At 34.1% G+C, this 15,222-nt stretch overlaps 1 protein-coding gene across 1 annotated transcript in view; it reads left to right on the top strand.

Annotated features, from left to right (window-relative positions):
* The first annotated feature begins 273 nt into the window (after positions 1-273).
* LOC133172876 (telomerase reverse transcriptase-like) overlaps positions 274-15,222 on the top strand; it is a 30,202-nt gene continuing 15,253 nt past the window's right edge. The window contains exons 1-10 of the mRNA XM_061307709.1: positions 274-380; positions 2,793-2,910; positions 3,188-3,238; positions 5,948-6,060; positions 6,250-6,335; positions 12,113-12,166; positions 12,378-12,585; positions 13,748-13,815; positions 14,695-14,866; positions 14,960-15,095. Of these exons, the coding sequence (XP_061163693.1) occupies positions 286-380; positions 2,793-2,910; positions 3,188-3,238; positions 5,948-6,060; positions 6,250-6,335; positions 12,113-12,166; positions 12,378-12,585; positions 13,748-13,815; positions 14,695-14,866; positions 14,960-15,095 (1,101 nt within the window). The 5' untranslated portion in view covers positions 274-285. The remainder of the gene's footprint in view (positions 381-2,792; positions 2,911-3,187; positions 3,239-5,947; positions 6,061-6,249; positions 6,336-12,112; positions 12,167-12,377; positions 12,586-13,747; positions 13,816-14,694; positions 14,867-14,959; positions 15,096-15,222) is intronic.

The raw sequence follows: 15,222 nt of genomic DNA, 5'->3' as shown, positions 1-15,222 counted from the left end.
CACTGTACAGTAGCTTTCCTTATAAAATTGTTTTTACATTATTTACCTCGTTTACAGCATCTCTTAGATTTTGCCCTGAAGTTGGTTATTCTTCAACAAAACCTGGACACTGGGAGAATGTTCCTTGTTTGATAAGATTCACTCCCTCCCTAGTCCCTATACAGTGTAAAACTATTTAGCACCCTAAAATCGCTCGCTTTCTTAATAATGACTCTAACGGGAACCCATACTCAGTGACAATATTGCGCCAAATAGCGTGGACGGAGGGAAGGCCTGGACGGAGTAATGGATATCATTCGGTCAATGTTTACATTCGCACTGCCATTGCAAGAATGGCTCAAATCCTTTGGAAGTGTATGCACAGAAGGTGATTCCAATAGGTATAATGATCTTAAATGGGTATCATCATGGCTATTATATACCCCGTTCCCCGGCGATACAGTTTAATGACCCTCTGTACACTGCACACTTACAAGCACTTGTTTCATATAGTATAGTTTACTGCATACTACATCAAACAAGTGTCTGTGTGCACACTCGAGAGTTCCAATATTTCCATGGTACTTTAATATTGGACAGGTCTAGGCGGCCTCCGTTTTCGGAGGATAGCCAAAATTCAATATGACAACTAGGCCTAAATTCTTTCCTTCTTTATATGGTAAATTCGCAATGCATTGTGGGTAGTTATCCTCCATTTGTGGAGGATAACACAGGTAATTTTCAAAAGCCTGAGGCCTCGTGCTTAACTTTAGTGAAAAAGTGCGTGAAAAATAAAATTTCGTACATAATTTTATGTGGCGATTCTATATATTTAGTTTTACAATTTATTTTTCGAAGTTTGCCCTTTTTAGCATTCTATTATTATTGCAAATTTCCTTTTCCATTGCTTTATATTCCTTTTTTTTTTTTAAACAAAAAGGTTAAAGTTTTTAAAAAATTACTTTAGGTATTTTCTTTCAATTTTAACAAGAGAAAGAAAGGAAACATGGATGGAAGCGTATTGAAATGCAAAATACTGCCCTATGATATAAATTTAAAAAATGACTAGGAATGAGTAAATGAATAAATAAAGGATAGAATGAATAATTTGAAATGCATAAATGAAATGAAATATAGTTACAAAAAGAAATTAATAATATACATAAATGAGGGGTCTGAATTTTTAAAATTCCAAATTCCAAAAGTCAATGTCACTTGTGTCATCATCCTGAATTCACAGCAGCTGGTATCATTTTGAGAATAAATTGATCAGATATTGATTCTTCAAATAGGGATAAGATTTCGCTCCAGTCCTCCATAAGTGCTTTCCTCAGCTCGGTGGTGGCATTTGAAAATAGGATATTGAAGTCAAATTCATCAATCCATTTCATCCCATAATTGCTCAGCTGGAGACGGTTTGTGACTAAATGGTGCCTGTAAGGTGATCATCATGTGGAAATCTTGGCACACCTTAGCAACTCGCATTCTTTCATGTGGATCATGGCTTTACAAGAATGGCCTGTATACTACAAGGCCTGCCTGTATGAGATTATTGCCTACAGTTTTCTCTCTGATTCTGGCATCGTGGCATCCAGGAATGTTATTACCAGTTTCATTTGCAGTTTTGAAACCGGTTGCCTCGGTGGATTAAACAGATTTCTCTGTCCAGTTCATGTTGCCCCCTGAAGACGTCTGCATCTTGGAACAGTTTTAACACTTCCACCTGACATGCATCTTTATTTTAGCAAAGACACAGTGGATTGGGACACATTAAATTGCTCAGCAATTTCATTCTGATGATGTCTTTGCATAAGTAAGACAATAACCAGACTTGTTAGAATTTCAGTAAGATATGGCATCTCTTAGGGTCAAAATATGTTCAAATTCTTACCGGACTTTTTTCAAATCAACGGAGATTGCAAAAATGGTTCAACTTCCCAAATTCCAGCTACATGACTTTCAACCCAAAGCCCAGAGGCAAACTACTTGTGCTCACGTTGAGCTTGCCAGAGTCATGGTTTAGTGATTTTCTATCACATACCCATTTCTGAACATTATTTAGAGTCCAAATAAAAACTAGCTATTTTAATCACGATTATAGATGCCATTGTAGTAGATCAATCAAAAATATGAGTTCCTTTATCCTTTCAGTATATTATAAATTGAAGAGAGGGGCATGAACAATGTTTGATTTTTAGAGTATTATTATACAAATTAACAATTACTGCTGTTTTTGAGGTCAATACAATGATTTAGCCACCTTAGCCAAATAGGAGTACAACATTCACTGAGTGGGAAGGGATATTGCACATGGAGCCCGACGGAATATTGTACTCCTCAGATGGCTAAATCATTGTATTGACTTGCTGAAAAAAACAGCAATAATGGTTTTATTACATGATTCAAGGATTAAATGATGAAAACTCATTAAGCAGACCATGCCATCTTGTTTACATTTGATGAAGTCTTTGCAAACGCAGTGAGAGAAGTGGGACTAAAAAACATAACCAGTTTATGTGGAAATTTCGAAATCTTGTTTTGGTGCGATGTAGAAAAAATAATTGTCAGGCACGTAGCATCGATTTTAAAAGGGGGATTATACGGGTAAAAAATACATTAACTGAAAAATCTGGTTTTGGGGGAGGGTGTAAAGGTCCATTAATTTAGGGTGGATTTCTTACAATATAATACTGTATCAAAAAGTTGGGGGCCAACCAGACTTTCAACGAACACCTTTAAACTAAATTTATAGCAAAAATTTACATTCAGAAAAAAAGTGGGGGTGTTCATCATATACTTCTTTAATTTTCCAGCTATTTACGGAATTTGGAAACAACCATTGTAGCTTTCAATGTGGATGTGCGGGACAAACTTGTAATCACTTCCTCTCCACCCTCAGAGACAAAAGAACTCGTACTGAGAGTGATTGAGGTTAGCATATGTCTTCAATTGGTTAAAGGATCTCCAAAGTTGATGCTAAAGAAAAAAATGATATGCCAGCTTTCCTTTAAATGCAGAAAACTTTTGTGAACTTAATGATGGCAGAAAAATCAATAAAATTTGCAACATAAAATTGTCATAATTTTGAGTTGCAATTAAAAAAGAAGTAACAGAAGAAAGTTGGTTGATATTTTGCAAAAGGGTTAAAATACAGGATGAAAATTAATATACAGATGTAAAAATATACGAGAGAATATCTATTTTTCAGAAATTGCTGCGTCAAGGTGAGACTAACGTCTTAACCCTGGGATTTGGAATGGTAAGAAGTTTAGTCTGAGATGATATTTTCATTGATGAAAAAGCTTGTATACACTTTAAAAATGCATTATTGAACCCAATTTGTTTATGTCAGTTTCTTATCATTGCTACTCCTACATTTTTACCTCAAGTCAACGAAGTCAGGGAAAGCTAATGCTATACCATCAGCATCAGTATATCCTAGGTTTCTAAGTAACTCTGTGTCCTATATTGAGTTGCCTGGATGATGCTTCTAGTATGTTTCATTGTACCAGTCAGGCTTCAAATGCTGTATTTACAACCAATACTCTCTAGAAGACTTACGACGGCTGTTAGGAAATTATTGAAACATTTACTTCTACTCCATAAAGAAAAAGCGATAAATTCATGAAAAATTCAGCAACATTTTATCAAGAACAAATAAAACAGATGTGCAAAGCATTAATTCTTCTTTCTCTGTCATCACATATAACATTCTAGAAATCAATCTTTTCTTTTCTTAAACGATTCTTAATAAGAATAAAACAAAATGTTTGTTGTTGGTACCCCAATGTTGAAGTACATAAATGCCATATACAGGTTGACTTAGCATTATTAGACATATTTATTGGCATTGTTATTGTACCCCACGCAACAAGCGGGAGGTATGATGTTTTTGACCCCTCAGTCCTGTTTTTTTGTCAGCACAACTCCTTTTAAACCACTGCACAGAATTTCGTCAAACTTTGCAAATATTTAGGACAGTGCAGTGTGTAGTTGTGCATATTACCTGGAAATACTGATTCCATTATTTTTATGCCCCCCTTCAAAGAAGGGAGGGCATATTGCTTTGCTCCTGTATGTCGGTCCACCAACAGTTTCCGTTCATTTTCTTCGCATAAGTTGCACATATTGAAATGAAATTTGGTATACAGATTAATCATAAGAATATCTAGGTCAAGTTCTGTTTTGGGTACGATCAAGCAATTTTTGACAGAGTTATGCCCCTTGGACTTAGGAAAAGCATAAGTGTTTCACAAACATTTCTTGTTCTGGGAATTTCGGCACTTTTCAACTTAGATTTTTGGCCATATCTTGAATATAGAGATGAACAGCTTGTCAGCGCAACTCCTCTTAAACCCTGCACAGAATTTGGTCAGACTTTGCAGATATTTAGTACACAGTGTGTAGATGTGCATATTACCAGGAAATTCCGATTCCATTATTTTTCTGGGAATTTCAGCACTTTTCAACATAGATTTTTGGCCATATCTTGAATACAGAGATGATGTCAGCACCACTCCTCTGCGCAGAATTTCATTTTGTCAATTTTTGCAGATATTTAGGACACAGTGTGTAGATGTGCATATTACCAGGAAATTCCGATTCCATTATTTTTGGCCTTAGAATTTTGGCTATTATTGAAGAAACTTTTCTGCTACATAAAATAAGGAAATCCACTGGAATTAGCTTGTGATGAAATTTTATGTGAAATATTTTATGACCTTAAAAGACCCCTATTGATTTTTTAGATCAAAATATGAATAATTCAACACACATACACACAAAATCTTGGATAGATGTACACAAAAAGTTCTCCCCTCCCCCTCCCCCCTCACAAACCTCAAATAAGTGCTTTGTCTTAAATAATTTCATAGTACAGCATATAAACAAATTTATATGACTACATCATAATTTTGTTTCCATCAATTATTTAAATGTAAATTTTTATACATTGGACATGGACTTACACTCATTAACAAATCAAAATCACTGAATTTCCTGAAACTTTGTAGGTATTTCAGACATAATGTATACATTTGTATATTACCAAGAAATTTTGATTCCATTATTTATCCAGAAACTTCGCCCAATTAAATTTGTAACATTAAAGATTTGAATGTTCTTAAATGCAAGAAGTTTTGATGTGATGATTTTTTGCAAGAAATGCCCCTTTTTGAATTATACTGTGTATTTAAAATGCACCATGCCATCCATAATGTGTTGAATTGTCAAGTTTTTGGGGAGCATGGGGTATGTGAGCTTGCTCAGTTTTTCTTTCATCGTTTTAGCAGGTCGTTTAGTCTGCACGAGTTCTCCTCAGCGCTATACAAAATTTTAGGGATGCTCACTGCGCCGTCTAGATGTCAAAATCCATTTTGTCATTGTAATCAGATTTTAATACTGTGCTTTATTTCTTTTATTATCTCCACATCTCTGGTCGAAATTCTTAGAAACTTGCATAAAATGAAGTCAAAACAAAATTTAAAAATTACATATCTGATTTCGTGATTGCGCTGATTACCCCATATCAACACATTCAACAAAATCAGCATTACTAGTTCCAAATAACAAACAAAAAGACAGTTATTCCCTAATTAAAGTAGGAATGCTCAGGTTATATCTGGGATTCATACTGCAGTAAAAACATGGTTCTAGCGAACACGCTTATGATAGTGATTTTCCTGTCCTAGTGTTTTCGTACATATTATAGACTTATCAGTTATAACAAATTACATTTATAATGAATCAGAATCATTCAGCTTTGGTATGTTTTACTGTATTATACATGCTTTTAATCTAAATTTCATAAATGAATGATGCTAGGTATTTATACAACTACAATGTAAAACAGAAAGTTTCATCATACAGAGGGTAATAGTGTTTATGAACAAATGTTTCTCGATGAATCAGATTCAACAAATTTACATGAAAATATGATATTTACGGTAATAACGTTTGTTTTCGGTAGATGTCGGATGACCCAGACGCTCAGGTTTCCTGTTTCACCAACATAGAATACAGACACCCTAACTCCAGTGTCAACTTACTACATCAAGGGGTGTGGAAAAGGCTACATCAGTGGTAAAATTAAACTATTGTGTTCAATTGATAGGAATATCTCAGTATGAATTGAATTAACATCTAATCTGATTTGATGAAATAGTAAGACCAAAGTGACAATTTTTATTTCTGATTTCTATTTCAAACAAGAGTGCCCTTGTACTAAATCCTGCAGCCTCATAAGTCTATGGATGATTTATATTTGTACAGTATAGGGGATGTCTGGATGAGGGCTCTGTTAGAAGAGACAGCCATATTTACATTGTGTAGTGAATCTTGCTATATCCAAGTTACAGGTAAGCTATTGCCTGTAATTAAAACTAGACAATGTTGATGTAGCCTTGACAAAATAATTATTAGCTGCTGCAGATAAAATTTTGGCTAGATTGTACTCAAAAGCTATTCCATACAGAAAGACATTCTTGGTCATACTTGTCAGCCTAACAGTAAATTTTATTTCTAGCTGTGGTACGTGTATGTAGCAATGAATATTCCCACTAATGATTATAGTGTACTAGTATTACTTGGCTTTGCATCGCTGTCTATGAAATTGATCAACCTGATATATTTCTGTAGACAGTCAGTAAAAAAACTAATACAGTTAAACCTGGTTATCTCAAATTAAATGGGACCAAGAAAAAACTTCCAAGATTTCTGGGGATTTGAGATATTCAGGTAAAATACTTAAAGAAAAGGGGTTGGAACTTCCAAATCACTTGTACATATCCATGGTATTCGACATATCAGTGTTGGAAATATCTAAGTTCAACTGTATGTGATTTATTTTCTTGAGGATCATAGTGTGAGAGATATAGACACAAGAAGTGATGATGAAGATTATTGAATTCAACATACTGTAGATCACCAAATTTAAGCCACACCTTAATTTCTCAATATAGCAATTTGTTATTTATAAGCGAGTTAAAACTTTCACAAATAATGGTTATTTTCAAATGGTATAATCTGAACAATACAAAACAAACATACATGAGAATAAAAATTTTTGCAAGCAGGTTGTCTCATGTATTACATGAATATAAAGTTCTCATGCACAAAAAGTTTTACATTAATTTAAATCTATTAAGTATCCAAACGTCTTGATCCTCAAGTCTCGTCCAAGTTCACACAGTCAAACTCTTCAAAATTATCAATCTCATCTTTTACAAACAAGTAATCTTGAAAAATCTTTGAGACACCTTTGTTCACTTTTAACTTTTTGTTGCTGTTTAATTTCAATTGTTTTCCCCTTTTGTTTGAACAAATAAGTGTTGCAGACACAACAAATCTGACAACATTTCTTAAAAGGGCTGCTACTCCAATTTAAAGAAGAAAACAGTGGAATACATGATTTGTACATCGAATTGAATTGGCAGACATAGAGATATAGCCGGCAGTCAGAAGTTATATTTATATTTAAATGTTTTGAAAACAACTTTCAGAATTGACCTTTATCTTTGTTAAAATTGGCATACAATACATTTTTAGCTCTTCTGAGCCAAAGGCTCAAAGAGCTAATGCTATGGCCATTTGTGCGGTGTGCGTAAACTTTTTAGAATATGGGCCATAACTCAAGAACCCCTCAGCCAATTACTGTCAAATTTGTCACAGGGTATTCTTGGCCCAAGGGCTCCCGTTCATACTAAAACTAGGGTTTTGACCCTTAAACAAGGGGAGATAATTAGGAAAATAGAAACAAAAGTACTGGTTGCTAAAAAATCTTCTTCTCAAGAACCACTGAGCAGATTATCACCAAACTTACACAAAAGGATGAGGATATGTTGTAGATTAAAATTTGCACGGGGAATTGCCCTGGGGCAAAGTGCGTGGTCTCAAGGTCACTTCAAAGATGACCTAGAATTACATTTTATTAAAATGTTGATATTTTGCTTACTATAAGGACTAGGATCATCAAATCTTGTCAGTTGATGCATCTAAGGACCTCATATCATGTCAACTCAAAAGTACCGGTAGGTCACGGTGACCTACTTTTTAAATTTTGTGGCCATTCTTTTTCAAAATGATCTAGAGGCATATTTTGAACAATTTAAGGCTGATGATCATCAAACTTTGTCAGTTGATGTATCTTGGGTCCTCGGAGTATGTCAACTAAAAAGTAGGTCACCTTGACCTACTTTTTGAATTTTTTGGCTAATCTTTTTCAAAACAACTAAGGTCATTAATTCAAATACTTAGAGGTTTAGAATCATTAAATCTTGAAAGATGATGCATCTTGGGGCCATAAAACATATTTATTAAAAAGTAGGTCACAGTGACCTACTTTCTGAACTTTGCAGGCATTCGATTTCAAAGCATTTTAGAGGCATAATTTGGACATTTTAAGGCCTATGATCATAAAACTTTTTAAGTTGATGCATCTTGGGTCATCAAAAAACTTCAACTGAAAAGTAGGTCACCGTGACCTACTTTTGAAATTTTATGGCTATATTTAAATATTTAGGGTACTATTTGGGTTAGAATCATCAATTTTTGTCAGTTGATGTATCTTGGGTCCTCAGAGTAGGTCGACTGAAAAGGAGGCCATTGTGACCTACTTTTCAATTTATCTGACTATAATTAAATATTTCGGGTACTAATTGGCTTAGAATCATCAAACTTTGTTAGTTGATGCATCTTAGGTCTTTGGAGTAAGTCGACTGAAAAGTAGGTCACTGTGACCTACTTTTTCAATTTATTTGACTATACCTAATTAAATATTAAGTTACTAATTGGCTAAGAATCTCCACACTTTGTCAGTTGATGCATCTTGGGTCTTCGGAGTAAGTCGACTGAAAAGTAGGTCACCCTGACCTACTTTTGAAATTTTATGGCTTTATTTAAATATTTCAGGAACTAATTGGCTTAGAATCATCAAACTTTGTTGGTTGATGCATCCTGGGTCCTTGGAATATGACAACTGAAAAGAAGGTCACCTTGACCTACTTTTGAAATTTTATGGCTGTATTTAATATTTTCGGGTACTATTTGGCTTACAATCATCAAAATTTGTCAGTTGATGTATCTTGGGTCCTCGGAGTAGGTCGGCTGAAAAGTAGGTCACTATGACCTACTTTTCAATTTATAATTAAATATTTTGGGTACTAATTGGCTTCGAATCATCAAACTTTGTCAGTTGATGCATGCTGGGTCTTCAGAGTAGGTCAACTGAAAAGTAGGTCACCGTGACCTACTTTTGAAAATTTATGGTTTTAATTAGATATTTTATGTACTAATTGGCTTAGAATCATCGAACTTTGTCAGTTGATGCATCTTGGGACCTAGGAGTACAAAAACTGAAAAGTAGGTCACCCTGACCTACTTTTGAAATTTTATTGTTTTATTTAAATATTTTTAGGTTCTAATTGGCTTAGAATCACCAAACTTTGTCAGTTGATGCATCTTGGGTCCTCAAAGTCTGTCATCTGAAAAGGAGGTCACTGTGACCTACTTTTGAAATTTTATGGTTATATTTTTAAAAATATTTTAGGTATTAATTGGCTTAGAATCATCAAACTTAGTTGATGCATCTTTGGTCCTCAGAGAATGAAAAGTGATAAGTAGGTCATGATGACCTACTCTCAGGTACTAATTGGCTTAGAATCATCTAGGGTTCTCAGAGTGTTTCATCTAATGTAGGTCATGATGACCTACCTTTGGAATTTCAAGGCTTTATCTAAATATACAGGATACTTAGAGGCTTCAAATAGAAGTGATAGGTTGTACAGTTTATCAGAAGAGCGATTCAAGGCCCTTGGGCCTCTTGTTTACTTTTTTAGCTCTTCTGAGCCAAAGGCTCAAAGAGCTAATGCTATGGCCATTTGTGCGGTGTGCGTAAACTTTTTAGAATATGGGCCATAACTCAAGAACCCCTTGGCCAATTATTGTCAAATTTGTCACAGGGTATCCTTGGCCCAAGGGCTTCCTTTTATACTAAAACTGGGGTTGTGACCCTTTAACAAGGGGAGATAATTAGGAAAATAGAAACAAAAGTACTGGTTGCTAAAAAATCTTCTTCTCAAGAACCACTGAGCAGATTATCACCAAACTTAAACAAAAGGATGAGGATATGTTGTAGATTAAAATTTGCACGGGGATTTACCCTGGGGCAAAGGGCGTGGTCTCAAGGTCACTTCAAAGTTGACAAAAAATTACATTTTATTAAAATGTTGATATTTTGCTTACTATAAGGACTAGGATCATCAAATCTTGTCAGTTGGTGCATCTAAGGACCTCATATCATGTTGACTCAAAAGTAGGTCACGGTGACCTACTTTTTAAATTTTGTGGCCATTCTTTTTCAAAATGATTTAGAGGTATATTTTGAAAAATTTAAGGCCTATGATCATCAAACTTTGTCAGTTGATGCATCTTGGGTCCTCAAAGTATGTCAACTAAAAAGTAGGTCACCTTGACCTACTTTTTGAATTTTATGGCTAATCATTTTTAAAACAATTAAGGTCATTAATTCGAATACGGGGAGGCTTAGAATCATTAAATCTTGTAAGATGATGCATCTTGGGGCCATAAAACATATTTATTAAAAAGTAGGTCACAGTGACCTACTTTTTGAACTTTGCAGGCATTCGATTTCAAAGCGTCTTAGAGGCATAATTTGGACATTTTAAGTCCTATGATCATAAAACTTTGTAAGTTGATGCATCTTGGGTCTTCAAAAAAGGTCAACTGAAAAGTAGGTCACCGTGACCTACTTTTCAATTTATATGACTATAATTAAATATTTCAGGTACTAATTGGCTTAGAATCATCAAACTTTGTCAGTTGATGCATCTTGGGTCTTCGGAGTAGGTCGACTAAAAAGTAGGTCACAGTGACCTACTTTTGAAAATTTATGGCGTTAATTTAATATTTCGGGTACTAATTGGCTTAGAATCATCAAACTTTGTCAGTTGATGCATCTTGGGTCTTCAGAGTAGATCGACTAAAAAGTAGGTCACATGACCTACTTTTGAAAATTTATGGCTTTAATTAAATATTTCGGGTACTAATTGGCTTAGAATCATCAAACTTTGTCAGTTGATGCGTCATGGGTCTTTGGAGTAGGTCGACTAAAAAGAAGGTCACCGTGACCTACTTTCGGAAAATTTATGGCTTTAATAAAATATTTCGGGTACTAATTGGCTTAGAATCATAAAACTTTGTCAGTTTATGTGTCATGGGTCCTCGGAGTACAACAACTGAAAAGTAGGTCACGGTGACCTACTTTTGAAAATTTATGGCTTTAATCAAATATTTCGGGTACTAATTGGCTTAGAATCATCAAACTTTGTCAGTTGATGCATCTTGGGTCCTTGGAGTAAAACAATTGAAAAGTAGGTCACTTTGACTTACTTATAAAATTTTATGATTATAATTTTAAAAAATACTTTAGGTATTAATTGGCTTAGAATCATCAAACTTAGTTGATGGGTCCTCAGAGAATGACAAGTGATAAGTAGGTCACCATGACCAACTCTCAGGTACTAATTGGCTTAGAATCATCTTGGGTTCTCAGAGTGTGAATTGGAATTTCAATGGTTCATGTAAATATACAGGATACTTCGAGGCTTCAAATAGAAGTGATAGGTTGTACAGTTTATCAGAAGAGCGATTCAAGGCCCATGGGCCTCTTGTTTAGCTCAGCATTCATTTCTTTTACAATGCTTAAGCAAAACTTCAAAGTGTCAATGGGCACAATTTATTAAGGTATGCAACTTTGTGGATTTAAAAGTTTTAATATCAAATTAAGTGATTAAAGGTCATATAAAGCCATAAGGAAGACAACCATTTTTATAATAACGCCCTTAGGGTACAGTGAAATCATTAGATTTCGTGGTAGCTCAATTTTCATGGAATTTATGGGTACCTCTCATCCACAAATTAACATCCTCCATGAATTAATAAACTCTTATTACAAAGTCATATTTCCTTTTGTAGGTATAAGAGAAAACACAAAATTACATCCCCACGAACCTATAAAATTTAAGCAATCCACAAAAATTCAAACAAATTTCATGATTCAACAACCAATAGTGCAATATCAGTTGCATGATCCCTAATCAAAGCTGTTTTTTTCCAGGAATTCCAATATTTGTCAAAGTAAAATCTGCAGGTGGAATTTTGGTGTCTAATGGTATTAAGAGAAATAATAAGTTTGCTATAAAAGTTCCAAAAAGTAAGAAACTAGAGGGTAATGTTTCAAATGTTTATTTTATTTTCAATAAAGTTAAAAAAAGAAATTATGGTTTTTGGCCTGTTTAGTGGTTCATAAATAAACAAAATACACATGAATTCTTATTAATAACAGATATCACAGTATAAATATAAACAAGTTTGTTTTATAGGCAGTCTGGAAAAATCAAAGAAATCAAAATTAGCACATCATGAACCCCAAGCTGATGAGCAAACGAAGAGGAAACAGTGCAGAAAAAGAAAGAGGACTGAAGATTCTGAACTTCCTAAACCAAAGAAAGTGAAATTACAGGAATATGTCAATCCAACAGAAAAGGGAATTAAACAGAAAGAGCAGTCTCCCAGTTTTAACCCTTATAAGTATGTATGCATGCCTCTATAGAGAGATAAAGAATTTTTAACAGATATCAATTTCTTAACAACATAAAGACAGATACACTGAACACTGATTCCCTCGCCTGACAGATTTCTTTGTACATGTCTCAATCCGGTTTGTTCCCGTTTTCCACACATTTGAATTTTAGGTATTGAAAAGAATGTGTGCAAAACGGGAATTTGTCCAGGTAAGATAATTACTTAATTGCTATAGTCTATATCATAGTTGTGAATTTGGAGAAAGAGATTCTACGGAAAGAAAAGGAAGAAAAAATGTTAATTTTACACTTGACATTTTGACTTATTTCTTTAAAAAAATATTTTAAAACATAAAATAATATCACAAATACCAATCAAAACTATAATTATATTCACATGATACTAACTGGATGGGTTATTTTTTTTCATGAATTAAGATTGAATTCATTTACTTATTCATTTTATCTTTATGAAATAAATAAAAAGGGTGAACTGCGATAGGGATATTTGTCTAAACTATCAACTTCATCTTCGGGTGGATAAGTAAAATTTTCCTAATGTATTCCTTTAAATATATATTATAATGCATTGGTTAAATACAGGTAACCAGGTAAATCCCAGATGGAGATCAAACTATAATTGCTATCAAAACATATTTCACACTTATTGTTCTATACCTAATTATCAAATGTGTGCAAAACGGGAACACACCCTCAATCCTACAGATACATATTATACATATATCACATGGCTTCAGGGGTGACATAACAGAGTGTTTGCCCCTCAGTGACAGGAAAGTCCTGGAGTGTTATGGGTATAGTCACCCGAAAAGCCATGTGGTAAATGTTATATAACATTTTGAAAATTAAAAAATTGTCTAAAATTGTGTAAATTTAGACAAATAATCCAAAATAGCTTTCATGACGTTAAGAATTACGCACTTTTGTTTACGTTTGCTTAGCAATCAACGTCATTTAATCTTGAAACACGTGAAAGTGATCGAGAGGTACCGGTAGTTATAACTCTTTCCGTCAGTTGATATACCTGTTTCCGGCATGTGACATAGCTGTTTTTAAGTGATTTAGCATTCTTCAGGGTTTATAGTGAAACTTATTATATTTATGATACAGTAGGAAAACTTATTCAAAATGATTCCCTCACCTTACAGATATCATTTGTACATGTCTCAATCCTACCTGTACTCAGCAGATCACAGAGAAAAATTCCCAGCAGCTCGTAAGTTGGCATTGATGATGTTATTTATCAAAATCTCAGAAAAAATTTACATATTCTTATACATGTATTTCCCACCATGTTTGCATAAAGAGTAACACAATACTTTACAGGGGTGTGCAATTAAAAAAATTAAGTACTAGCCCACGGGCTAGTGGCAGCAATAAAGTTACTAGCCCCAAGTAAAAAGTTACTAGCCCAAATGTAAAGGGGGGAGGAGGGTAACAGAAAACTGTTTTTTGTTGAAAAAATCAGGGTTTTAATGTCATTAATTCTTTTTAGAATTAAAGTTTAATTCTCACTAGTAAGATTAAATCATGTATAAATTAATAATTATGATAGAAAATAAAAATGAATTCAAATAAATTATCTACAACGAAATGAAAATCATTTTCTCATCTTAATTAATTGATTATTTAATGATTATTTAATTAATCATTAAATACGCTGGAAATATATTTTATGTAAACCACATAACACTTATCTTTCAGTTGATTGAGTGATCGTAAATAACTTAAAGAGATATATGCAAGTGTATTTACCATAAGCAGAGGAATAGAGGAAATTCGGATTAGATAAAAACGATTGTTTTTGGAAGTAAATAAGTCAGGTAGCACTGCAAAATGGATGCGATTATGGAGATTAACGAAGAGTAGGAACATGCTGCCAAATTTTTTTTCATTTTTTGAGAATTTAATAGCAAATAGTGAGTGAAAATACCGATAGTAATTTTCATGTATTACAATGGTAGTTTTAATTTTTACTAGCCCAATGGGCTACCTCTGTGCAGAAAACTACTAGCCCGACCCAAAAAAATGGTAGCCCCGGGCGTCGGGCGATGCTAATTGCACACCCCTGCTTTATACTAAAATTCCTCCATAGATCCTCTGTCAAATCCTGATCCATGTCTGTATAAAGAGATTTATTCAGTGGATGTTAGGGATGATCCTAAAGTATCACTTCCTAACAAAGGGCAGACGGCCATGACGCCTATGGACATTCCCCCTCTTCCATCTTTAGAGGAACTGCTGGGAAGAATGCATGATAATCACAAGTAAATCACACACTTCTTATATTTATAAGTCTATATATAATGACTCCAGTATTTGCCATGGCATCATACTATATTTGTTCCATGCTTCTTTAGAAGCTGTAGGTATCTAGCTTTCCTGCACACCTGCTGTCCAGTTTCCTCAGCAAAAAAGAGAGTCCAGAAAACGGGGAGAAGAAACCGAAGCACCCCGACGCATGTTCTCCTCCAAGACTATGCTCCTCCTCAAAAAGTTAGCAGCTGCTTTATTTGATTAGCTATTCATCAATATACAAAATTACCAGCTAGCTAAGTATAGAATTGAATTTATAGGCAAGATTAATTTTATGTACATGTACACACGTCTTACAATGTATTTT

Source organism: Saccostrea echinata, unplaced genomic scaffold, assembly GCF_033153115.1.
Source record: "Saccostrea echinata isolate AGI-Se365-2 ecotype Australia unplaced genomic scaffold, CSIRO_AGI_Sech_v1 ptg000056l, whole genome shotgun sequence".
Taxonomy (NCBI): Eukaryota; Metazoa; Mollusca; class Bivalvia; order Ostreida; family Ostreidae; genus Saccostrea; species Saccostrea echinata.
The sequence above is the reverse complement of the archived record's forward strand: the minus strand, read 5'-3'. Positions and strand labels throughout refer to the sequence as shown.